The sequence below is a fragment of the Xyrauchen texanus genome, chromosome 46 (genome assembly GCF_025860055.1).
Source record: "Xyrauchen texanus isolate HMW12.3.18 chromosome 46, RBS_HiC_50CHRs, whole genome shotgun sequence".
In the NCBI taxonomy this organism is placed as follows: domain Eukaryota; kingdom Metazoa; phylum Chordata; class Actinopteri; order Cypriniformes; family Catostomidae; genus Xyrauchen; species Xyrauchen texanus.
Window position 1 is genome coordinate 18787827 of NC_068321.1, and position 26241 is coordinate 18814067.

General features: G+C 36.3%; 1 protein-coding gene across 1 annotated transcript in view; it reads left to right on the plus strand.

Moving 5' to 3' along the window:
- LOC127637992 (fatty acid 2-hydroxylase-like) overlaps window positions 1-26241 on the plus strand; it is a 37577-nt gene that overhangs the window by 8363 nt on the left and 2973 nt on the right. Inside the window, exons 2-6 of the mRNA XM_052119350.1 lie at window positions 16222-16314; window positions 23558-23700; window positions 23895-23995; window positions 24233-24405; window positions 25876-26128. Of these exons, the coding sequence (XP_051975310.1) occupies window positions 16222-16314; window positions 23558-23700; window positions 23895-23995; window positions 24233-24405; window positions 25876-26128 (763 nt within the window). The remainder of the gene's footprint in view (window positions 1-16221; window positions 16315-23557; window positions 23701-23894; window positions 23996-24232; window positions 24406-25875; window positions 26129-26241) is intronic.

A 26241-nucleotide genomic window follows, 5' to 3' on the forward strand; every position in this document is an offset into this window, starting at 1 on the left:
TTCTTATCGAATGTTTCCACTGGCGCGTAGTGAGCGAATGTGAGCGAGCACTTTCAATTCCTTCTTATGGAAGCCGAGCGTCAAGCTTGCGATGTGGATTTTAAAATTGACAGCAGCGTGGGGCAAGCGGTTCCCTAGCATTGGGAGTGGCTTTGTACGGATTTCTTCTTCAACTGCACTCAATTGATAAACTCTATAAAATATTGTCATATTTTCATAGAAGATCCCTCAGACACCACTGCATTGGCTGTGTCTGGGCCCCCAACTTAGTTTTGTAAAGACTATTTTGACTTTTTAGGATTTAATTTTCTCTTCTTTTTTTGGAAATTCCAAAAAAATGCCTAATGTGCAAATGTGATTCAATATCGTGATGAATATCGATATCGAATGATATGAAAAAGAATATCGTGATAATATTTTTTGACATATTGCCCAGCCCTACTTGGTCTACACAAGTTTAATACCATTTTATTATTCTTATCGTGTTTTATTATTCTTAATTACTCATAGCTTTTGAACCAATCCTTACCTAATATCTTGATTGTCTTTTGCTTCAACCAAGAAACCGTTGTGACTCATGACATAAACCACATATGTCCATTTAACTCTAGGGTGCTGAAAAACTTGCTAGACCTGGTATAAAGATTTGAACTTGGACGTATTCATAGTATTAACAGCTATGACATTGCAAGGGCAAACGCAAGAATCCTAAGTCAACCAACAAAAACAAATGTAAATAAAACTAGGGGGATCATTTATATGGTTTCTGACTGCTCAGTTGTAAAACTAGCTAAACCTGTTGGCATTGTGTTTGAGCTGCAGTCTTATGGAGATAATGTGTGCAGTCTTCTATTTGTGCAAATCTAGTGAGGGTATGACAAGGCCCTGACCTGTTAGGGGTGTGTCGATAGTGATGTAATGACAAAATGGTACCAGGCAGTTCCACTTCTTGTGTAAATGTGAATTTGAATGATGGGAATGAGATAAATGGATGAACGATGTGATGCATGACTGTCTAGGTAAGGAGTTGTTAGGATGATAAATACATGTATTGTGCTTTACAAAACAACTGGCCTCGTGGCTGGAATTTACCTTGTACATATAATGGAAAGGTTGTAATTGTCACCATTGTAAAGCTTGGTGTCATAACAACCAGATCATTAAAAACTTCCATTTGTGACTGCATAGAGGTGAAAGGACAAAGGTGCACCTTTATTTACATCACTTGCACGTCCTCATTGGCATGTAGTCTGGTTCTGGAATGAAAAATCCTAGTCATTTTCTCTCTAGGGAAGAAGGTTTTTAACAATAACTAAAAGCTGTAACTTAAGGCTTTAAGGACTTATTGTGAGCTCTGAGGTTGTTAATTATGGAGGACAAAACCTGCAAAATAAATAAAGGAATAAATGTCTTGATAAAATAAATATGAGTTTTTAATAAAATTTATTCCTGAATTTATTATTTCATGACTTTTTTTTCCCTTTATTTATTATTTTCTCTATTTATTTTAATTTTTATTCTTAAAAGAAAAAAATATTTTTACATTTATTTATTCCCACATGTATTTATTTCCATATTTAAATATTCCCACATTTATTTATTTTTGTATTTATTCTTACATTTCTGTCTCTTGTATGATAATTATGTGGGCTGGTCCTGCTTACCATTGGTTTATCGTAGATTGAAGTGTGTGCTCGATTACGCTTGACTTGTTTTGATGTGATGTCAGGTCATAGCCAAATCTCGTGTAGCATTATTAAAAAAAAAAAAAATATATATATATATATATATATATATATATATATATATATATATATATATATATATATATAGCTGACGCTTCACATATTGCTAGAGAGTTGCGCAACTTAGCGAATTAAGATGATAACCACGCAGCAAATGACTATGTTTAATTTAGAGTAGAGGTGCTTATTGATGGTTTAGGAGAGCTGTAGGCTGGTATGAATGTCGAAGCACATCCTGGATTGTTGGACTCTCTGTACAATGTGTCCCTGCATATTCAAAATGAGTCAGAGGGTGCTAAGGTGGGACGTACATCTTATTTTCTTCCGATAAGTACTATTGAGCTCTCAACCAATGATGCACTGGAGCTACGCAAGGACTGCCTCCCTCATTTCCATGTTGCACACAGAAAAGTAAAAATAAATACATGTATAAATAAATTAATATATATGGGAATATATAAATATGGAAATAAATATATGTGGGAATAAACAAAAATTAAAATAAATGAACACATAAATAAAAAAATAAAAACAATGCAAAATACATTTATAAATAAATAAAAGTTAAAAAGAATGAAATTAAATGTTAAAAATAAATAAAGAAAAAAGTCACACAAAAATAAATTCAGGAATCAATTTAATTAAAAACTAATTATATTTGTTTTATCAAGACATTTATTCCTTTATTTATTTTCTTATACATTTATTTATTATTTTTGCAGGTTTGGGCCTCCATAAATAATCGATGGTATATGCTACTGTTGAAGCCACCAGTCTGTGTAATTTCATCTTCATTTTTTTTTTAAAAGTGTGATTAATAGATACATTTCTGGTGAAGAACTACACTACCCATGAGCCCAAAGGAACGCTATCCACCAAGCAGAGAATCATGGCAAACAAAGTGCACCAAATAAGCACTACAGCACTGTGATCAATGCAATCAAGTCGGTATGCCTACACTCTCAAACTACTTGCAAATATCTGAATATTTTACAATACATTTAAATACAGTATATTGTTTGTATACTTATAATCAACAACTTTTCAATTATGTCATTTGTAATGCTTCATGGGATTGTAGTTCATGCCATCAGGAGAGAGGTAAAGTACACACTCTTGTACCTTTGTCTTTTTTGTCAGATTTTGAAATACTTTTATTTTTCAAAATTAAAGTTCATAATGGTGTGATTCAACTCGAAGCTGTTCGGTTTGATTGATGGCTTTGAACTCTTGGGTCTCCCAGTCACTGGAATGTTTCCTTTCTGAGGATATGAATCTAATTTTTCCTTCAATGGACTTTTTGTTTTCCATTGCCTCAGCCACAAAGGAGCATGCCAACATTCACCAAGCTCTATTTTGGTTCTAAATGCTCTTTACTTACTGAAGTCTTTACTTAATATTGTCTTATGGTTGTGCAAAGACCTCATATTGGAACAATAATAATCTTCGTATGCCTGCTAAAGACTAAACGATGAATGGGTATCCTCTGGTGTGCGAAATGTTTACTGCTGGCTGCTATGCCGACAGGGACACCCTCAGTACTTAGTTACTCCAGTTTTATCAAACCTCTTCACTTTGTAACCCTCCATTCTCTCCCTAAGGAGACTGTGTCAGACAGGTGGATTACACCTTGGGACTAAGTGAAAGGCTTTGGGATAGCACAGGTATTGGACCAAAGGTCCAATTTGATGACTGGCTCAGAGGGGACATAGGGAAAGATTGAGAACAGCCTTGCTGATAGATTATAACAAACTACAAACGCAGATGGTTCGGACACCATTGGTCCCCAAGGTAAATCAAGATTACTTGCTCATTAATTGCATCAAGTAATTGGAGGGGGCCCAAGAGAGGAGCATGCTGGGTACAAGAGTCATAAGCCTGGCATCACCAGGAGACACTTGTTGTCATGGCTCTGAGAGGAGCCTTGGGACCTGCAAAAGATCTCACTGGATAATGTAGCAAAACCAAGACACAATATGGTTGGTTGTTCCTGCTTGTCTGAGACCAGCTACATCTTGCACATAACATTGTCAGTAAATTGAGGTAAAATAGGGTAAGCTGGTATCTGATCATTTCTTAAAGGTATTATCTGGAAAATAAGATTCAATGAAAGTCTCTGAGACTCATGAATTTGTTGGTTTGGGTGTTGATTTGACATGAAGGTTGAGCAAGTGTTGACAGAATATAATATTTCGGTGGTCTATAACTTGACCATAAGCGCTTGACTGTGTTCAGGTTGATGGTTCACTCTTCACTCCACTGAGCTGCACAGAGTTAAGTCCCATGCTCAGCCTAATTGAACCGCTTATAATACAATGCATAGTGAATGATTGTGTGAGCTGAATCAGTGGGTTTCTTATAAACCCTGTTCAAATTGTAAGTTTGCGAAGAAAAGGGATATATTGTACTAAAGCTGACACTATGGAAGTTCAGCAGGATTAGAAATCCTGCAACAAGAGCCAACCTACACATTTTTTTGACTTTAGCCTTCAATAATTTTTTATCTATTCGTTGACATATTTTAAACTTTAGTTTAATTATAAAAAAAGGCACCTGCTAAGTTGTACTGTAGGTTGATATTCAACGCCATCATAGATCTTACCACCTGAAATCCAAACAATGTGTTAAATAAAGCTTCTAAAAAGAAACTATCAAAAACTAGTTTTACCTGTGGTGGTTATATTTAGAATATGCAGGTGGTGTAATTCTTAAACTCGATAAAGGATCTTATGTAAGACTTTATTTTAACTACGTTTTGTAACTCTGGTATTTCAAGTATGGTTTATTTAATTGTACTGAGGTAAAGCAAACCTGTAGCTTTCTAGCAAACTTGTTTGTTCAACCTGTCAAACTCATCAAAGCTAGAGCACTGCATTTTATTTTATTTATTCTGTAGGAAGTGTGTGTCAGTGCGTGAGCTTTTTATTGATTTTGCTGATGATTATCTCTTATAGGATCTAATCACTGCTTAAACTATTGTTTGCTGTAGAAAACATGTTCCCATTTTAACGGAATTTAGTCATTTAGACTACAGATACATTTTGGGGTGTGATGTGGGTCAATAGAGCCAGTATCGTCAGCACAGTAAAAAAAAGTTGCTTGTCATTTTACAGTTACGTTAAGCGGACATCTTTGGCCACCGGATTGCGTAATATACAATGTGCGTTACGTTTGTATGTTGGTGTTTCTTGTTAAAAATCGTTATTAAAAAGCGCATCTCAAGAGGGGGCATATTGTTCCATGAATTCTGCTCTATCTGTTTTGAAATGCAAGAACGCATCCTATACGTACACCTCTAGATCTTCTCTAAACAGTGTGTTGAGCACAATTGCTGACCTGAACTGATATTCACAGAGTCCCACTCTAACCAATCAGACTAAAAAGGTACTGCCCAAAATGCCACCATAATCACAATATTAAAAATTAAATGGTTTAAAGATGGGGAAAAAAATCGCACAATTATTGTGTATGATTGATCATTGCTGTCACTTCTGAGTACTGAAGTACTTGGGTACTTGTGCAGATCCCTTGTGTGTACGTATTGCGGCAACATGCTAGTGAATTTGTGAACATGCTCTTTAACAGTTGCAAGGTTTTTTTTTTATCTAATTGCTGAGGCTCTACATGGATTGAAGCTCTCGGTATGTGAGGCTGATTTTGATCACTGAACTTTGTATCTTACTCCAAGCTCATGTGTGTACACCTGCAAATGGAGGGAACTTTGCCCCCTTGTTTGAAGGGAGGGACTCGGAAAAATCTGTTATTGCATGTCAATTTACGGTCTTCGATTACAAGCCCACAGCCTTAACTTGTTCATCGTTTACTCTTTTAGAAATGTTTTCTACAGTCTGCACTATTCCTGTGAGGCTGGTTTAAGGAATATTTTTTAATGCGACTTTTATTAATGGTGTTTATTCTTCATATTATTTAGATTCGTGTACAATTATATATGGCGTCTACCCTGACCACTGCTGTTGCTGGACTCTACCTACATTTACCCTCATCCAGAAGTCTTATCTTTCAATTACATATGCCAACCCCAGGATAACGAAACTGGGCATTGATGTAAAAAAATTGTCCTTGGTCTGGCAAATGAGGCAAGCATGAAGGAAAATAGGTAGTGAGAGAATTACAGAAAATGCTTGGAAGGATACCCAGGATCTTGTATAGCAGGTTCCGCCAGTTCTGTAATGCGGCTTACCAAACACCAAAATCCCTGTTCATGGCTAGAGCAGACATCTCTAGACCACACCTACCACTTCCAATGCCAGAGCCACAGGCCTGAGATTGGTTTTATTGTTGTACATTTTACAAGCAAGAAGAACAGTTAACAAGCTGATCCTGGACCAGTTGTAGATACGCAGTGCTGAGGGAAGCTAAAAAAAAAGGCACTGATTTGAATGGCAGTCATACCAATAACTCAGCATTGAAATCCCTAACAAGGTCAGAATTGTCAGATAATATACAACTGCCCAACTTTAATATACTACAACCAAGTGTGTCCGTTTACATGTGTAGTGCATTTTGGCAGTTGAGCTTCAAACAGTGATTAATTCAACAACCTTTCCCTCAGTACGTTTGCATCAGAATGTATCTTTTGTTTAGTCATTTACATTTTTTGTTTGTTGAGCAAAAAGCCAGAGAATTTGCAAAAGTGTTGCTTTGAATCACAGAAGTCATTAAAAAATGTAAAGACCAAAATGAGATGCCCAGATTTCCTCCCCATTTGTCTGTTTTCCATCTGTCCCAAATCAGTGCCACTTCACAAGGCTGATGTTTTTCGACAACTTAAAACGGTCTATCAGTTAGCCCCCTTATCAGATTCAGTCTGTCCAACTGTGTATCCTGGCACTGGATAATAGTTAATCATTGACTTGGAAGAACCCTCATGGGTCATGTGACCACTTGACCACTGTTGAAACCAGTGAGGTAATGTGGAAGAGCTTGTTTATGCTAGCTAGTTCCAATGTAAGTTGCGTTTCCATAGAAATCAAATTTTGTACGAAATTAATATGGTCTGCTATATCTTCAAAGATTTTGAATGACGACTGGAACCTGTTTTTGATGAACCAACTGCGTAGCAGACGTGAGATGAATAAACTACCATTTAGCATGTAAATAAACTCCATCATGAGTTCACCCTTCTTCTCACCCTTCCTTTGTGGGCCCAGTCAATGTCATTGTGAACTTTGACCGTAGCACATTTACTCAACTTACTGCAGGCTTGGCCAGTCAATAACACTTGCACAAATGTCTTGTTATTCAAGAATTAATGGAACAATCGCTTGCATTGATGGATTCAAACCAGAGTCTATGTTTTCACAAAGATGATTCATACCAAACTTTCTCTCCTCCCTCACCTTTGTTAATGCTAAAGCAATTTTTATCAATTCCAAATGCAGCAAGTTATGTCTGCTATTTGCTCCTACTATCTGTTACTGAGAACAATATGGTTGTGTTTTCCCGCTGGTTGGTATGCGGCCACATGTGTTCCTACATCTCTATCTGGAGAATGTGGTGGGTTTGAGCAAAGAGCATAGACCACTGTCAGTTTCTACTATTATGAATTTAGGTTTGAAGAGATGTGTGTAGCATGTTTTCCATTAGCTGGTAGATACTGTTTTTTATTTTTAAAATGTCCCAATGTCTGACAAATTTGAACATTGTCAGACACAATGTATGGTGAAAATAACACGTAAACAAGCCTAATTTCTGTTTGGAGCCCCAGCAATAACTTTAATCGATGCCACAAGTGTACATCGTGATGCGATTCCAATGATGATATTAATGATATTAAAAAAATATTTTGACGCAAGAAAGCTGTCTTATCGTGAAATTTGAAATCATCAGATTATTCTCTGCTTTTCATGTCAAAACGTAAACAGTCAGACGCGCAACATTTGCGCACATTGGATAAGCCGGTAAGAAAGTAGATAAAGTTGTTTACATGCAATGCAAAAACGGGTAATGGGCAAAAAAATCAACATGTGCCAAATGCCAATCTGATTTTACCTAAACCGTTTATGACCTTTCCACAATAACGGAAAACTGTTAAAGCCGTTAACTTGACCCAACGCTTTGTTGGCTTATTAAGTTTAATTGGTGTAAGAACATGCATTGTATAGCATAACCATCATGTTACAGTGCAACTTAAACACTGTAATGAGATGCCTAGATTTTTTTCGAAAGGGACTTTGCTGACAGGCATCCTAGGTGTGGGCGTGCTTTACATGCACGTGTCCCACGAAAGTGCTCGCACTAATGTGGAATCACGCCTACAGTCAAATACATTTGAAAATTCCTTGGCAAGGTTTTAATGTAAACGAAGGCCATTATGTCTAAAGTAAACATAAATAGTGGGAAAAAGAAGTGGATTCACATCAACATTTCGGACTTTTCAGTTTCAGCTCAAAATACCTCACATATCGTTTATTCTACAATGCCTTTATACCCCTGTTTTGCAGCCCTGTTCCAAACGGGCTGTTTTGGTGTCTGTAGCTTTAAATGCAAATGAACTGCTGCTCCCCACACCCTTCTCTGGAAGTGGGCTGTGCCTTTTCTACTGGTGCCATGAAAAATAGCTATAGTTGTTGAAAATACCACTGTTGTTTCATAATCCTTTTTTAAATAATTACTGGTTTTATTACATTGAAAATCTTCATAGCATGACCATTCAAGCGGGACTGTGGAGGACACCAGTCAGTTTATATCATAACCAAAACAGAGCTACAACTTAATTGTTATGGGATTATCACAAGGTTTTAATGAGGGTGGATCTAAGATACTCGGATCTCTTCACCAGGCATGGGCAGTACCTTTCCCTTTTGATGTCATAAGGGGCTGCAAACCTGAATGGCTCATTCGGAGACACTGTTTTTATTGATGGGGAAATGAAAGAAATGAGGGGATGGTCTTTTACCGTATTTTGTGGTTGTCTACACACACTGGGAACACATAATTGTGTAAAAAAAAAAACAAAAAAGGGATTTTGCATAATTTAAAGAAACCATCCCAGCATTATATCTTTAATTCAGTTATATTTAATGCATTGTAGATTTATTAAAGTTAAAATCATAAGGAAGCAGGTCATGTAAATAACTACAATCTCCAAAACTGGCATTTCTCTGTGCGGTCAGCGCCTCTTCTATGAGTTGCACGAAGTGTCCTGATCTAAGGGAGAGAGATTGAAACTGCACCTGGCTGATGCACACTCTGTCGCAGGGATGCTCATCCCATGAGCGTGCGCGCCCGCTGCAACTAGATTATAACATGATGTCTCGTGACTTATAGAATCATAATATATGTGCCACTGTGCATTTCTTATCGTGAAGAAAATTGGAAATACGCAGCAATTTTTGGTGAGTTAAAGATGGATTGTAGTGAACATGAAGGTGAGAGAGGGCAGTCTTTGCCCCATTATACACTACAACAAAATACATTTTTGATTTGTTTTTGTTTTGGCTAGTTTTCCCATATAAAAATCTAAAAATCCTTTAAAACAACATACATTTACTTTAGCAGCTATACTGCAGAGTAATTGTTTTTTTTTATCTGAGAAAGTTGAATATAATATTACAAATAAAAATATTTTCAAATATCAAAAATCCTTTAAAAAAAAAGATGCATTCACCTGAGAAACCACATATAAGTTATTTAGACTTGCTTTTAGAGGATAGATCTTGAATATAAGTATATTTTCTCTTTACTGCACTCACAGAAGTATAACCAAGTGAAAAAATACACTTGTATACAAAATACACTTATATTTAAAATGAATTCTCTTAAAGCAAGTCTAAATATGTTATCTTCTGAAGTAAATGTATCTTGTTTTAAGTATTTTTAGACAACTATAAATGGAAATCAAGAGTTTTTGCAGTGATTTTTTTACTGAATTAAACTTAAAAAGTATTTTTTTCCTTTAATTCAGTGAATGTCATTTAGAGGTATTTTTAAAGATGATTTTGTCCGCTTTATTGTTAACTGGCACATTTAATACAACCTTTTAATTCAGGCACAAGCTGAATAGTCCAGTTAAGAGCTAATGATTAATTGTTGCAATAATCATCCGAATAGTCGAATCATTCTAATACTTGTTACATTAATCGATTATCAAAATAATCGTTAGTTGCAGCCCTAATGTCGATAGTAATTTTTTCATAATTTCAAAATAAGAGTCCCCGGTGGGTTTTGGGCCTTTCTGTGCTTTAAAGTCCTTCTTTATGCACTAATTCTTATTTTTGTCTGTTTATTATTAAGAATTTTGGTTGGAACTTACATCTGGATGTTATTAATTTTGGAGTCTTTGTCTTTGGCCATCATAGTTAAGAAAGAATCGATTATTTTTTTTTACTTTCTATTAATTGATTTTAAAACTATCTTCCAATTAATCGGTTATTGGCTTTTCCCAACACCTTAGTTATTGCTATCAGCAAAACCCACTATCGATTGACATCTAGTGTTAACTTAATTAGCAAATTAGTAGTAGTTTTTGTTGCGGTATCAGGTATTGAGATTCATCAAATTTCACTCGTATTGGTAGCAACAACTAAATTTTAGTATCACTGCTTACAATGTAGCAAGTATATACATTTTGCATCTTACTATATTAACATTATGAACAAAGTAGATTTCATTCTATAGAAGTGTGAGCATCCCTGCTCTAGTGTGTAGGACTTGCTGATGGCCTCAGTGCCCTCTGGTCAGACTGAGAGTATGTGTCTGTGGCTCTTAACCCCCAACTGTACACCCACCAACAACCCAGCTTCACTCAAAACACTGCCAGCACTGTCCGACTGTACCAGCCTGTACCAGCCTGAGCCCTCTTTCTCTGTCTTCCGACCCTTTGTTCTCTCAGCTCTTACTCTCTCTCTCTCTCTCTCTCTCAGTATGTATGTCTCTGTCATTCAGTAATCTCAGACCTTTATTGCTTGATAAAGCAGCCTTATTGTTCTCCCAGCGGAATTCTTTCAACTCCCATGCCAATTAGTTACTTCTTGCCCTAGTCCTACTGAAGACAGTTGTACCATAGTTTCCACATTTCATCCATTTATATTAATCTCATTGATGACTTTTGATAATTCTTTGATGCACATTTTTGTTTTAAAATGAAAGATGTAGCATGATTTGGCTGCTTTCCTGGAATCCCTATGATCCTAGATTACATGTGGATGGACTACACCCATTCTAAACCTAAAGAATTCTTTGAAAAGAGCTTAATAGAAAGGAACTGATGCTTGCAAATCTGGATCAATTGTCTTTTAAAGATCTCAGCATATGCCTGGGATTTCCAATCCCAATTTCCTGTCTGATACAGTATCCTGATTACCACAACGGGATAACCCTGGAAACTTTCCGCACCTGGTGCATTCAGCATTATTTACATTAATCTATGTATACTATGCTGTCATACCTTCTTCTAGTTCACGTCTGCCAATGCAGGTGTCATAACTTCAAAGTCAATCTATATTTGCATACCACACTGGAAAATTATTTTAACAGGTTTAATGAGTTATGTCTGTATTTTCATGATTTCCACTCTGTTGTTGTTCATGCAGGGGTTCAGTCTTTGCCAAATAGTGCTCTCTGTGAATGATAAACACTAAGCAGTACTATTAATAAGCACTACTAACCCTCTCACCGTGTCCACTAAAGATAATTAAACATAGTAATAGGACGTTATGCTGACCACTTTTAACAGTGGTGGATTTTGGGTTGAGACATTGGAACATTTTAGTTTTAGATTTTAGCTTTAACTATGTAGAAATGTATAAAAATTTCTGGTGACCGCAGATTATTCAGAATTTCCATTGTAAGGGGAGTTTTTTGTGGGATACATATAAAGTGGTCTGACCAAAGATGAGTCACTCTCTCTTAGAACCACTATCTAGCTCTTTGGTCACATGGCCAATATAGACTTAACCAATGCTCTGACCATAGATTGCTTTTGAAAACCACATTCACACATTTAAACACATTCCTCTTTTCACCTTCTCTCCAGTTCAAATTTTATGAGATGTTTTTATGATATGGATATATTGTATATGATAGCACTCTTTGGCCTCTCTGATTTTTGCTTTAAAAAAATAAATAAAACATATTCAATGAGAATTACTAATCGACATTTTAGTTACCCCTTGAACATTCAAACCTTTAAAGGATTGAAACAGTCACATGCTACATTCATAAACTCTTTATTTGGAGTCTCACAGCAATTCCTTCTAAATTGGTTGTAAATCAAGCGTTTTGCTGAACGAGGTTTACCATGAGCCACAAAAACCATATATGCAACGCATAGGGGTGCCATGCAAAGGGAGGCGCCAGCGGCTCAATAAAGGGGCGCAATCTGTGTTTATATCCAGGTCCCCCACTGAACGCATTTAAATGTGCTCTGTAGCCTTTCTGTTGACCACCCCTGCAGTCTGCCCCCCAGCCTGGGCCCGTGACAAAAGGTTCAGTTGTCCCTCCTTATTGACGGCTCTGCCTATTTGTTATTTAGCCCAAATCTACGCTACCCTAATCCTAGCTCTTCTAGTTTCCTTCAAGTTTCCTTTCCATAAAACCCCAAGATAACACTGTGTTATCTGATCCTTTGTCTGTCAAGGATTTGTAGACTTTACCAAACTGCTTCTTGGCCTGCTTTTCATAAAGAATAACCAGGAAAACCACCTCAACCTGATGCTAAATCAACTTAAATCACCTGCCAAACTGCACACATTAAAGCTGAAGTGTATACATATTTACCGCCAGTGACACCAATTGCAAATACAACTATGAAACAATCAAACGTTTTTCCCAAACAGTCACGCCACCAGCCACTGGTCGACAAACAAATAGTCACACCAAAAAGTCACACCATTGGTTGAGGTAATTTTGCTGTGTTGGGCTGGTTGGGACATTCCAACAAACAGAGCAATATTTTGAAAGAGCCAGTTGGTATGAGGTACACAAAAAAATACTTTCTCTCACACACATACTGTTATACAACTATATTTTTAATCTATACTGTTAATTTATTTGCTGTCATTTACGGTCAGTTGTACATTCAGACGGTGTCTCTTTAACCATGAACTAAAAATATAGTTAAGAAAAGTGTGAATTAAAGACCAGTTTATTGCAATTCAATGCAGGCAACCTGCCACAAAGTTGCAAATTCATGGAATTTTTACATTTGATCTTGAATGGATTGAATCTTGTTGGTTTCCAAGTTTGTCTTTTAAGTCCAATTACATTGTGAACACCAAAAGCACTGAGATAATTTGCAGCAGGTTCCCTTTCTGGTTCACTTTAACTGAACTGGGTTTGGTTCACTTAAAACGTATCATATGTGAAATCACCCTTAGATGTTTATATACACTATACAAATTGTTTACTTTAAAGCATGTAATCAGGGTGATAGCATATATGTACATGCCAGATTAAATCGTTTCTTTTTGCCTGAGGTTATAATCTGATCCATGTCTGTGTGTGTATTGTTGGGTTTTCAGTGACTGCAGAGCACTGACTGTATCTATAACGACCAATGTAGTGTATTGTCGCTAGTTTGTTGTGTATTTCTGGGTCTGTGTATTTTTGCATGTCTGCACACGGATGTGTTTTCAAAGGGTTTAACAAATCTCATAAAACCTGTGTGGAGGTGAGGGTGTGGTCAAGAGCCCTTCTGGGGAGAGAGAAAGCGATAAGGACATCCACCTAAGATGAATTGTGACTAATTACCATTTCCATGTTCACAGTGAGAATCGGAAGAGATAAAAGACACCCAGTCCACCGAAAGAGACAGACAGAGAGAGCTGCATGGTGTAGATTGTTCCTGAGTGCGATTTGTATTGTGCTGAAAAGCATCAATTTGAGAGTGACCACTGAAATGTGGAATATATATATATTGACGGTGAAGCTGTGGGAAATAAAGCCCTTTTAAGTTGGATCTCGCCATGTCCTGCTTCCTCCTTTTGATCCAAATACGAACATCTGTTACAACGTGATTCATGTATTTGCATTATTTTGGTCCCATGATTTAGTGGCATTATAACAACTTATAGCTTAATGCATTATTGTTTTATTAAGCTTAATGTTTTATTAAAGGTGTTCTTTTCCTTTTCCTCTTTTATTTAAATGTTTTGTTTATGTGTATTTCTAGGCTAATGATTGACGTGGTGCATTGTAAACAGTGAAACACACCGGTAGGCACGTATGCATCCCATGAGCTAGGTGTGTCAGCCTTTTGTGTAATAAATTGAAATGATTCAGAGTGATTCTTGATATGGTGCTAAAGGGATGTCAGAAGTTCTAGTATCCAAGTTGATACAAAAATAAAAACAATGTAACAGTTTAGGGATGGGCAATATGACCACAATTCTATATCACGATATGAGTAATGGTATATATAATGATATCTTTTTTTTTTTATTATTATTATTCTGGAAAACCAACAAAAAGTGGTGTATAAAATTTGGCAATATTCTTGACATTTTTGGTTGATAACGATATGACGATTATAGACATTTTGATGGAAAGTGATTCAAAAAAGTCCTATCCTACATTTTTGTTTAGATAAATATCCAGTTTCACTTAGAAATATGTTACATTAGTAAAATGGGTGGCAAATGCCATTTCATGTTGACATTAATAATGATATAAGGAATAGGGATGATGTACAATTTTGCATGTTTGTAATTGCGTGTCTTTAAATTCTATGGCCGAAGATTCAGTACAGGCCTAGCTATGGCAAATTCATTGATATTGTACAAAATAAATATTGTACAATTATAAACATACTTCTGTCCTGGGTAAGTTGGTGTCCAGGGAGACTCAAGCACATAACCAGAACAGTAACAAGAATAGGATAAGTAACAAGCTGCATTCTTTCTGAGATGATAAGCAACCGATGTACAATAGCATTTTGAGCTCATTTTGTTTGTATGGCAGAGCATGTGCTTGGCTTGGGTTCCCTACACAAGTGTCAGGTTGCCATTGGTGTGTGTGTGTGTGAGTGTTTGCTTGTGTGCAGGTGTGACGGGGCAGGGTTAATCATCTCTTTAATGCTAGAATGGTATGGTTCGATGTGAGACCTGATTAATATTTCACCTGTCCCACCAAACTAGCCACCAGTAAAGGGTGTGTGTGTGTGTGTCCCCGGTGTGACGCTATGAAAAAATGGGAAGCTTTCCATCCTCTGAGATGAGGTAATGAGTGTGTAATGTACTGTAATATGTGTACATTTAGACTGCTCATAACTGAGCAGGTGTTGTGTACTTTGGATGATGGTATGATGTGTGTGAATATGGGTGTGTTTTGTATGTGTTCTTATATAAACTGATCCTCCCATATAATATAACCTCTGCGTCATATTCATGGAATTCACACAAATGCATTTGAATGTCTTATTCTTGTACACTCTCTTTGTTTGGCAGTATTAAGCATTAATACTGCCAAACTTGGCTTTCAAAAGCAATCTATGGTCAGAGCATTGGTTAAGTCTATATTGGCCATGCGACCAAAGAGCTAGATAGTGGTTCTAAGAGAGAGTGACTCATCTTTGGTCAGACCACTTTATATGTAGCCATTCTTCATATTTAATTAGTGTAAAGGAACTTAAAATCAAAATCTTGGTGCTTTTAGTCCATATCTATTAGCTTTAAAGTCATTTATATGCTAGTGTGCTTTGAAACCTTAGCAAATTAGTTTTCAGAAGATATAGGCGTTTGAAATCTGCAGTCTCTCTCTTCCGTCTAAAAAGACTCAGGAACATCCATGATGTCATATAGAGCCAGAAAAACTTTGTCCAATCAAATTATTTCTAGAACAAGAACGCACCCTCCCCCTACTTCTGTCCAGTGAGCGTGGCTGTGTTCCCAACTGCACAAATGATGCCTTCACAGGGCACTTCAAAGGGAGCAAAATTGATGCTGTAGGGTCGTTCCAAACATATATTTCAATAGAATCACTTAAATAGTGAGTTCTGAACAACCGTTATCACCTTTCAGCCCTCTGAAGCTCTTACAGTAGAGTAAAAATGTCTCTGAAGGGAATAGGATGTAGGGCCAATCACTTATGAATAGAACATGCCAACGTGGAACCTAGATGCAAAGAAAGTTGCTGTCGTTATTAATATGTTTAATGCAGGAGGTTTTCAGAGGTTCTTGGGATTGACAGCAAAAGTAAGTGTATTGTGTTTCAAAACATTGACATATTGGGATCTTTACTCCTTTTTTCTCATTCATCTGCATTGACTTGCACTAAAGCCTATTAGCTATTTTTAAGCCTATTGACAAGTCACGCCCCAACTGTTTCAGTTGGACGTATGTAAACAGACCAAAGAAAACTGCACTCATTAAGGCACTTCACATGACTTTAAAGGAATAGTCCTCCTGAAAATGAAAACTGTTATCATTTACTCACCCCTGTGTGTTTCCAAATCTGTATCTTGTCAAATGCGATAATTGGGGATCTGCTGACCTGTTTCTATTTTCTTTTCTTCAAGACTCTGAGACAGCGAAAGAAAATCACAGAAAGTACCACAGAAGAAGAAGAAACTTCAGCCATCAGCAAATGCAGCAAAGTCGATGAAGAAACGGTACAGAATACATACAGATACACTAAAGTTTTGTGAAGTGGGGAAGTTATAGGAATGTTCTGGGTTAGATGCAAGTTAAAAAACAGATTCTGTCGATTACCACAGAAAATCTTTTCGACTGGTCTGTCAGTTTGTAAAAGTAAATAAAAGATGCGTTGACATTTAAGAACTTGGAATGGAAATCTATGGGGCAACCTTGCTCAGTACTTGTCCATTGTAAGTGCATTTGTCAAAATGTTTTTGTTTGATTTTACTAGGGACTAGGCAAAACTAAATTGTCAAAATAGGCTAGTTTGTGGGTTGACCAGGAAACTAATTGGTCTTATGGAAGCCCCGTGTTATTAGGCCGGTTTCGGGTTTCCCTGACCCCGATTAGGCACTGTTCTTCTTGTATACATAAGACATTTTATTGCTTGAAAAACAACTAAATGTAGCCTCATGAGACATGATTTTAAAAGTTGGACTATTTTGAACCTGACAAGCCATCTTAACATGTGCTCGTGGCAGGATGTTTAAAAAGTAGCACGAGACAGGACCCAATGACCAATGATGTCAGTTTGAATGTGAATGGCTGTTGTGCTTTTGCTGTACCTGTATTACAGAGCACTGACTCAGTTTGATAACTGCATCTGACTGATGCACAACTGCTTTCAAATGCTTACACAGAAACTTTTAATAAATAAATACATTGAATTAAAGCACAATTAATAAATCAAAATCGTGATATGTCCTAGTGTGATTCTTAAACCTCGAAAGGCTGTAATCTTAGTCTGCATGTGCTCCAAGCTTCAAAGTGAATCTGTGAAGCTGGAAGCTCATACCCTGAAAACCCATTATGAACATCAAGTGCATTGTACATGTTGAAGGAGAGGACAGAACACAGTGCAAAGTCATTATGAAGTGCACAGCACATGCAGAGTATATATTTATGTAATTCAATTACAGCATTTGCTGTTTAATAATCATACCGGGCCATGTAGCAAAGGTAGGAAGCTTCTGTCAAAAACACAAAACCTCAAATCAAAATAAAAGCTACATTTAAAATCTCGATGCATGAAATTAAAGAAATTGTAACAGAATTATATTACTGTATGGTAAAACTGTATTATTCAGTGTAAAAACAACAAAAACAAAAATGATAATAATATTTTTACCATTTTCTAATACCATTCATTTTCTAATACCATTTTTGCTGAAGTATCGAAATGAGTATCGAGAATTGTGAAATTTTACTGGTACTGTATCTGTACCAACTTCTGACATTTTTGTACGGTGACAACACTAGTAGTGACAGTTATTTAACCTCCTTAAAACTGGGCAGAATTGCTGTGTAAATTTTTCAATTGCCTTTATGATTTGTAAAGTAGCACCTTTTTTTTAAACGGCAAACATTTTTCCCAAAAAATTATGTTCTCATATGGGGACAGCGGGTCTGTTATTTGGAATTTTTAATTAATACCAAGCTATACAAACTTTTGTGTAGCAATTTTTTTTTATTGCAATGTTTCTTTACTTTGGGAACAAAATCTAAATCTTCTCTCTCTGCATTGTCAAACAAACACGTGGTAGCCAGTATTGTAGAATTTAAAAATCTTAAATAATCTTCATCAATTCTAAATCAAGTGATGGTCAGCATAGTCCAATGGCTGCAAACCATGTTGAAATCAATTAACTTCCTCAATTCTGAATCTATGTACTGTTCAACATAGTACAGAGATGGTCAGTATTGTCAATCAGTGCTCAATGGTAGCCTTGAATTAAGCTCCTAACATGATTTCAGGAGTGAATGCACTTGGTTGCTTAGGAAAGCTATAGGCAGCTTTAATGCTGCCTTGCTGCCTAATCAGTTAATGGCTTAATCTACATCATTTTGCATGAATGCACTGATCTCATTACAGTTTGAATGGCACCTTTCATCCTATCTCTGTATACAGCTTCCGAAGGCAGCATTTTACTGCTTTTGGATGCAGCCAATGATTCCCATGTTGAAAAGACTGGATCTTGGGTTTGCCATTAATAAAGTCCCAATGTCCTTGTATTATCAAAGCATTCCACATGTGCTGGGGATAGAGTTTAACCCCACAATATTACTTGTACAGTTTTTGACAAATATTTAATTGCTGTAAAATACATTTCTTTGCTTTGACTTCTGGCCATTAGATCATATGACAGGAAGCCACAAGCAGACATTGCTCTTTCCTTTTACACCAATGGTGTGAAATGCTGAAGAGCAGGTGGCTTAACTTTCAGTTGTTCTCTCTTTTCCTTATGAAGTGGTATCATATCATTTATTCTGCCTCTTTAAGTGTTTCTATTTCTGTGGCTGAACAATGCTGCAATAATACTTTTTACTTCACTGGCAATGAGAAGATATTTAAACCCATTAAAACAAATGAGTAAATGGGTATTTCTTTAACAATAGCCACTTTTATGTCCCAGGGGTTTATGTTTATTAAAACGAATAGATTTCAATGATTTTCTTTGTTATGTGAAGGTCACATTAAAACATTCTTGGATAATATAACCATGACTTTATTTTTTTTAGTAGTTTTCAAATTCCCATGTATACATTTTTTAACCTTGGCCCAAACCCAATTAAATGTAAAATATAAAGCAATGATAAACAAAGATAATGAAAACTATCATAACCAACATTACCATTTCAGTGTTTATTGTGTGAAAATTATTTTTTGCACAAATTTTGACTGTCCCTTCCTTCACAACCAACTATTTTGGCCCGATATACAGTGTGTGTGTATATATATATATATATATATATGTATGTGTGTGTGCATATATATATTTTATTACATATTCTTTTAGGCAAAATGTATTTTATTTTAAGTCAGTGTACTTGTTTACCAATAAGACAGCTGTGTCAGTGAAGAGCATGCTTGAGATCAAATATGAGACATGTGATTCGTAAAGAAAAATAGATGTAAATATCACTTTGAACAATACTTTTTTTTTGCGTAAATTCCAATCAAGCTGTTATTTTGTGAAATTATGCAAAAAGTGTGGAAATATTACTTACTGTGTGTATTTAGGATGCATAAATTGCTAACTATGAAATTAACCTAAACAAGACAATGGAGTCTGCAATTTTACTCTGAAAATGTTTAAATGTAATTTCCACCACAACATTTATGGTCATTTGATAAGAAATGACAGAAATTCTCCTTGCTGTATGTAAAGCCACTTTTAGACATTGTTAGTAGACAAATTAAATAAACTAGTGAATTTGAAATGTGTGTTGTAAGGAAGATATACTTTTAAAATACACTTCCTGTAGATTATGAAACACACATATAAATCTCTCATTCACTTTTAGTGCATGTGAACATCCTGTGTCCTCTGTCATAGACATGCTTCTGTTTCGTAAGCATTGATTGTTTGGTTCAAAGTCACTAAATTTGACAGCCAGGGGTTAGCGATCTAGAGTGCACTGACCCCCTTTGCAGAACCGGGCTGTACCATTCAATTACAACTCCAGTTATCTCAGAATCCAGTGTATGCCTACATGTGCAAGTGTGTAAACAAGGGTGCAAACAGATAATCTTTTCCTCATTCACTAGTGTTCAAAACTGGTAATCTCAGGAAAACCGTTAAGAACATGTCCAGGTCACATTTCACCGTAAAATAAAATAAAATTATGCTTGTTAAGGACTGTGAGTAGTTGACATTAAATACTTTGGGGACGTTGATATGTTCCTCAGTGTGACATGCTTTACAACTTGAATCAGCATTTTGCTTTTATTTTTTTAGTTGATATAAACTTTCCTTTATGCATTAATATAAATGTTTACCTAAAATCTTGATGTTAATTAAAAACACATTAATGTATGTGTAATTTACCCAAGAACACATTGTGATTGGTATTTCTTCAATGTAAAAACTAAATAAATTTACAGTAAAATACTGGCAGCTGTTGTTGCCAGAAATTTACTGTACATAATACGGTAACCATATTTCAGGGTTTACGAAATGTTATTTTGATGCCTGTATATTTGATGGTTCACTACCGTTTATATTTTTTAATGATATAAACTTACATACCTTCATAAATATACATACCTTCAAAAACTGTAAAAAATGTTAAATGTATGCTTAATCACTGTAGTAACTACAAAAGGCCACATGATGACTTAAAGTTCATCAAGAGCGGCCCTTCATGTACAAACAGTGCACAGTTTTACACACACAAACACAAAACACCATCAGGGTAACACGTGTGTTACGAGCGAAAGCAAGACAAACAGACCCAAATGCATAGGAACAGTTCAAATGATTTATTTACAATAAATATGGGTACTAACTGAGTCGTTGAATTTTCCGTGTATGACCAGCTGACATGCAGCACACTGGAAAGCATCCACACTCCCGACACACGGCCAGAGACAAAGTATCCTCTGTGAAAGATCCGCTGACACTCAGCAAACTGGAAGGCAACCACACATCTGACATGCGGGCAAATGAGGGGGCTGATGGAAGTGGCTGCACTGGAAGGGTGATAACCCTATAGACGACAACTGCAAGGAGTTTCAAAACATCGAAACAAGGAGTTGGGCTTGACATATTTAGAGCCTGGATGATATGACAGGATGTAATTAAATCATGTAAAAAATAGTGCCCATCGAGCCTGTCTAGAGTTGAGGTGTTTAGCGCTACGAATATACTCTAGGTTCTTATGATCTGTCCAGACCACAAAAGGTACCTCTGAACCCTCTAATCAGTGACTCCACTCATCCAAGGCCAACCGGACAGTCAACAATTTTCAGTTGCCAATGTCCATTCAACTGGTGTTAAGTTGTATGGAAAAAAAGGCACATGGATGCATCTTTGCGTCCAAGGAAGAGCGCTGCGACAGAACTGCTCCGACAACAACTTATATGAAAAGTGCCCCCTATGGGTGTTTAAAGCCGTCTTCCACTCATCCCATTCCTAATCCAGACAAGGTGATAAACGCTTGTAAGTCCAATTTAGTAAAGATGGATGCCCCCCTGCAAGAGGTCGAGCTGAGATCAAATACATCCATCCTGAGGTGGCGAGGTGCCAGGAAGCAATTCAGTCGCACAGTCGGTACTCCGGATAAGTCTGCCGGTTCATCCTGCAATGAAACAAGACTGGACAGGGGAAACAGCAGAGTTTAGACAATGTGATAAACAATAAGGACTCCAATCAAGAACAGTGTTAGTTGACTAGTCTATTTGTGGGTTGTGTGTTACCAACCAAGGATGCCCCAACACTACCAGTGCACTACCGATTAGATCAAGTAGAAGGACAACTGCTCCATATGATTTCCAGAGATGAGGGTGACTGGCTTTGTGGACTGGGTGATGACAGACAGTGACATGCCACTGAGGGTGTGGGCAGTGATGGGTTTACCCAACTGGACCATAGGAAGCAGACATTTAGAAACCAACTCAAAATCCATGAACTTCCCTTCAGCTCCGGAATCCAGCAGAGAGATGACCAGACCTAGCACAACGAAGTCCATTCCATAGTCCATTGACGAGGCTTTGCAGTTTCTCTTTACATGGGATTATGAGTCCCATGAGACATTTGTGTATAAAAGGAGCGTGTCGCTGTCATAGAAATATGTCTGACATTCATCAAGGACGCAGTTAATGGACAGAAGAACATAATTTTCAATTCTTCTAATTCATTGCATGCAGTCTATTTACACTACTAACTTCTTATTAATGTGCTGTCTTTGTTTAAATAATTGGTGCTTGAGGGAATGGACTATATAATAGGACGCATACAATGGATAACAATGATTTAAATTGCACTTGGTCCAGCCAATTTTTTACCGTATATGTTAACCGTACCTGTTCCTCAGTTAAGGTTTTTACTGTTTTTATTTTTATATTATTTTACCATTCAATTTAAAGACATTTTTTGCAGTGTGTAGTACCTGTCTGTTCTTGTCTTTATTTTATGCTGATTTAATAAAAAGCAAAACAAGGAATTGTGTCTGGAGAGGGTGATTGTCGTTGCTCTGTTGCTCTATTGAGTGAGATTTTTATGCATTACAGTTATGGGAATTTAGAAGGAAAAAGTACTTGATTATCATGAACAAAATCTAAGCTAAGCTTCATTTATCATATGCTAAAATAGTTTTTTTTATTCAGCAGTGAAATATTTACACTAAAATTCATATTTCTAACAAGAACATTCCTCAAATTCAGGTCTTGTTCATACTATTGGATGACACGCAACCTGTGCATCTGAATTATTTGTAACAACCGAGATAAAATGTACTGAAACTTGCCAGTGAGAGAGGATATTCAATCACCTTGATTTCTTGGTACATTATGACAAGAATGTGGTCTCAGCACCGGTTTATTTGCATACTCTCATTCATTCCAGTGTTTTTGTGAAGCAAAAGGCGGTAGTTCATCCTAACATGTGCGCCCGTTGATGGTGTGACAGATGACATTTCGCAGAATTAAACCTGATTATTTGCCTCTTACCTTCCTCATTTCTTAAACGGGAAACAAACAGTAAAGTGGGTGTTATCTAAAGTTTCACTTGGTATTCGGTCACGCAGTATCTACTCTTGAAATTACATCGCTGATTGTGTCAAAGTAATGATGAAGCTTTTTTTTTTTTTTTATATCTCCTGAAGACGCTCACTGATAATGTCACTGACATTTTTTTGACCTTTGTACCTTTTCGTAACACTGGAGAGGTCTTAATATGACCATGTGATTCCTGTTGCATAAATGACATGTACAGATAGATATAGAGACGTCTATTCACGTTCAGCCAACTTGAGTTCAATGCCTTGGCGTTCTGTTTAAATAGAGGTGGTTTGTCGCCCCCTTTTGGTCGAGGGATATTATTGATTGCGTCATCACACACACAGTCTCTGTTTTGGCGACATCGTGTGGAGATAGTGGTGAAGTACAGTTTGCACTATAAAAAAGGAACAGTCAAATATTTCAGCAAACTGACGTTATTAATAGACTTTTTGAAAAACAAAACATCAACCTAAGCAATGACAGAGTTTCTTGTAAATGTTTATGCTGATGTAAATGTCACCAAGTTAAAGCTATATAGCATAAAAGTGTTTAACTATTGCAAACCTAATAGCTAGAATTGTTATTATCATTATTTATTTATTGTGAAGAAAACAATGTTTACGTCACTTTAAAAAAAATTGTTTTTAAAAAAGAATAGTGAAAAGGCATGGCATTAAAGACGTTATTGTTGAGACCTGTTATAATTGTGTGTTTAGGATCTGGTAGACTGGAAGAAGCCTCTAGCTTGGCAAGTTGGATACCTCGGAGAAAAGTACGACACTTGGGTCCATCAGCCCGTGGACCGACCGATCAGACTGTTCAAAAATGACTTTTTTGAGGCCAACACAAAGACTTCATGGTAAGAAAATTTCAAATGAAATCAACTGATTGATCATATTATGTCTAATCATAACTTTTTAGCAGAATCTAGTCATATAAATACTGTAAGTGTACATTAGTCTTATTGTATGATGCTACAGGTTTGTTATTGGAATTGCTACTTGTGTGTACTTGAAAACATGTACTTAAACATTGGTGTGGTTGTGTTTTCAGGTACATGGTACCAATTGTATGGATGCCTTTAGTTATCTATCTGAGTTGGTACTGCTATACATTATTGGCACAAGAGCGTACAAGACTTTTCATTACATCAGGTAACATTAACACAAACATCATTTATTCATGTGAAATTAGTAACAAACACTGTTAAATACATGATTTTAGTGGAGGGCTATGGATTTATGGATTTCGTAAACTTCAAGTTTTACTTACTCTACCAGTGAAAAGTTTGAACACTTGAACTCTTGACTGGCAGTGTATGTCATTATGGGTAAATGTGTTGAATCTGAAATGATCATCCCTAATCTTAAATCCCTTCCATTCATTTCTAGATTACTCTGTTCTGATACATAAGTACAGCTTTCCTTTCATCTTCATGCTTGGCATGTTTCTGTGGTCTTTCGTCGAGTACTGCATCCATCGCTTTGTCTTCCACATGCGTCCACCCGCCCACAATTATTACCTCATCACGCTGCACTTTCTGCTGCACGGCCAGCACCACAAGGTGGGTGATTTTATTCAATACTTCAGATTCACTGAAATGTTGCACATAAATTTACATAATTCATGACATGTTCGTGCAAGGGGTCCAAAAGGCTTCTAGTGAAAATTTTTCTAATCTGCCTTTTTTCTACATTAGATTTAATTACCAACAAAATTATCAATGTTTTTTGTTTTTTTTTCATAGTTTTTTATTCTTTGGACGAAAATGTCCTTTTTTCATAATTTTTAGTCAATATATTTAGTCAATATTTCATTGTGTCATATTAATACATTTTAGGCAGTTTTCCTCTTTATTCGTTGACTTAAATTAATTAGTCAACAGAAATAGTATAATAATGTACAAAATGACAAAATTATTTATTTATTTATTTATTTTTTTCCCTACTAATTTGGCATGCCCAATTCCCAAGCGTGTTAAACTTTTTTTAATAATCACATGCATTAACGCATTCATTTTGACAACTCTAGATTTTTAGAAGAATATCTCAGCTCTGTAGGTCCTCACAATACAAGTGAATGGGTGCCAAAAATTTTACGCTCCAAAAAGCACAATAAGGCAGCATAAAAGTAATTTATATTACTACAGTGGTTAAAGCCATTTCAGAAGTGATATGATAGGTGGAGGTGAGAAAGAGATCAATATTTAAGTAAATTTTTACAAAAAAATTCTCCTCCCTGCCCAGTAGGGGTGTATGCATGAAGAATGTGTATCACCAAAAATACAAGAAGAATGTGATAGTTAAAGGGGAGTTTGACTGAGCAGGGTGGAGAATTTATAGAAAAAAATGTACATAAATATTGATCTGTTTCTCACACATATCTAACATATCGCTTCTGAAGACATTGATTTAATCACTGGAGTTGTATGAATTACTTTTATGCTGCCTTTATGTGCTTTTTGGAGCTTCACAATTTTGGCACCCATTCACTTGCATTGTGAGGACCTACAGAGCTGAGATATTCTTCTAAAAATCTTAATTTGTGTTCTGCTGAAAAAAGAAATTCATACACATGGGATGGCATGAGGGTGAGTAAATGATGAGAGAATTAAAATTTGTGGGTGAATTATTCCTTTAAGATTGAAATCACAATATGGCCTATCGTGGTTACTAAACCTATTACAACTACAATTAATTGTTTGGTACTGTGGATGTATGACATTGTTAAAGGAATAGTTTACCCAAAAAGAAAATTTGAATTATTTAAAGTAATTATAGCACGTCAAAAAACTTTGAATGTATGTTTCTATGTGTAAGTGCAAATGTTTTTGCATGTTTGTGCATAGTGCAAAATTTAAAAAAGGTTCAAAGGTTGAAGGTTGAACTTCAATTCTAAATTATGTAATCGATTACTCGTTTATTTTTATGTGTTAGAGTACTCGACTACAAATGATTCAAAATGCCCATCCCTACTTTCTTACAAAAACGAACCCCCTAATTAGCAAATTCTCTTTTTTCTTTTCTTTTTCCAGTCTCCATTTGACGGCTCTCGTCTAGTGTTTCCTCCGAGCCTGGCCGGCCTTGTCGCTGGCAGTTTTTATCTGATACTCAGACAGCTCTTATCCGAGGGTCTGGGTATGTCCCTGTTTGTCGGGGGTCTGTGTGGATATGTGGTCTATGATATGATCCACTACTATCTGCACTACGGCTCACCTAGCAAAGGCTCCTACATGTATGGACTAAAAGCTTACCACGTCAAACACCACTTTGAACACCAACGGGCAGGTGAGGACATCATTTATTGAGATCCCAGACATTGGGGCATCTGTCTACAAATTAGTGGCTACAGTCATAAAATGTTTAAAGCTCTTAGGTTCAGGACAATGCCAAATTAAATC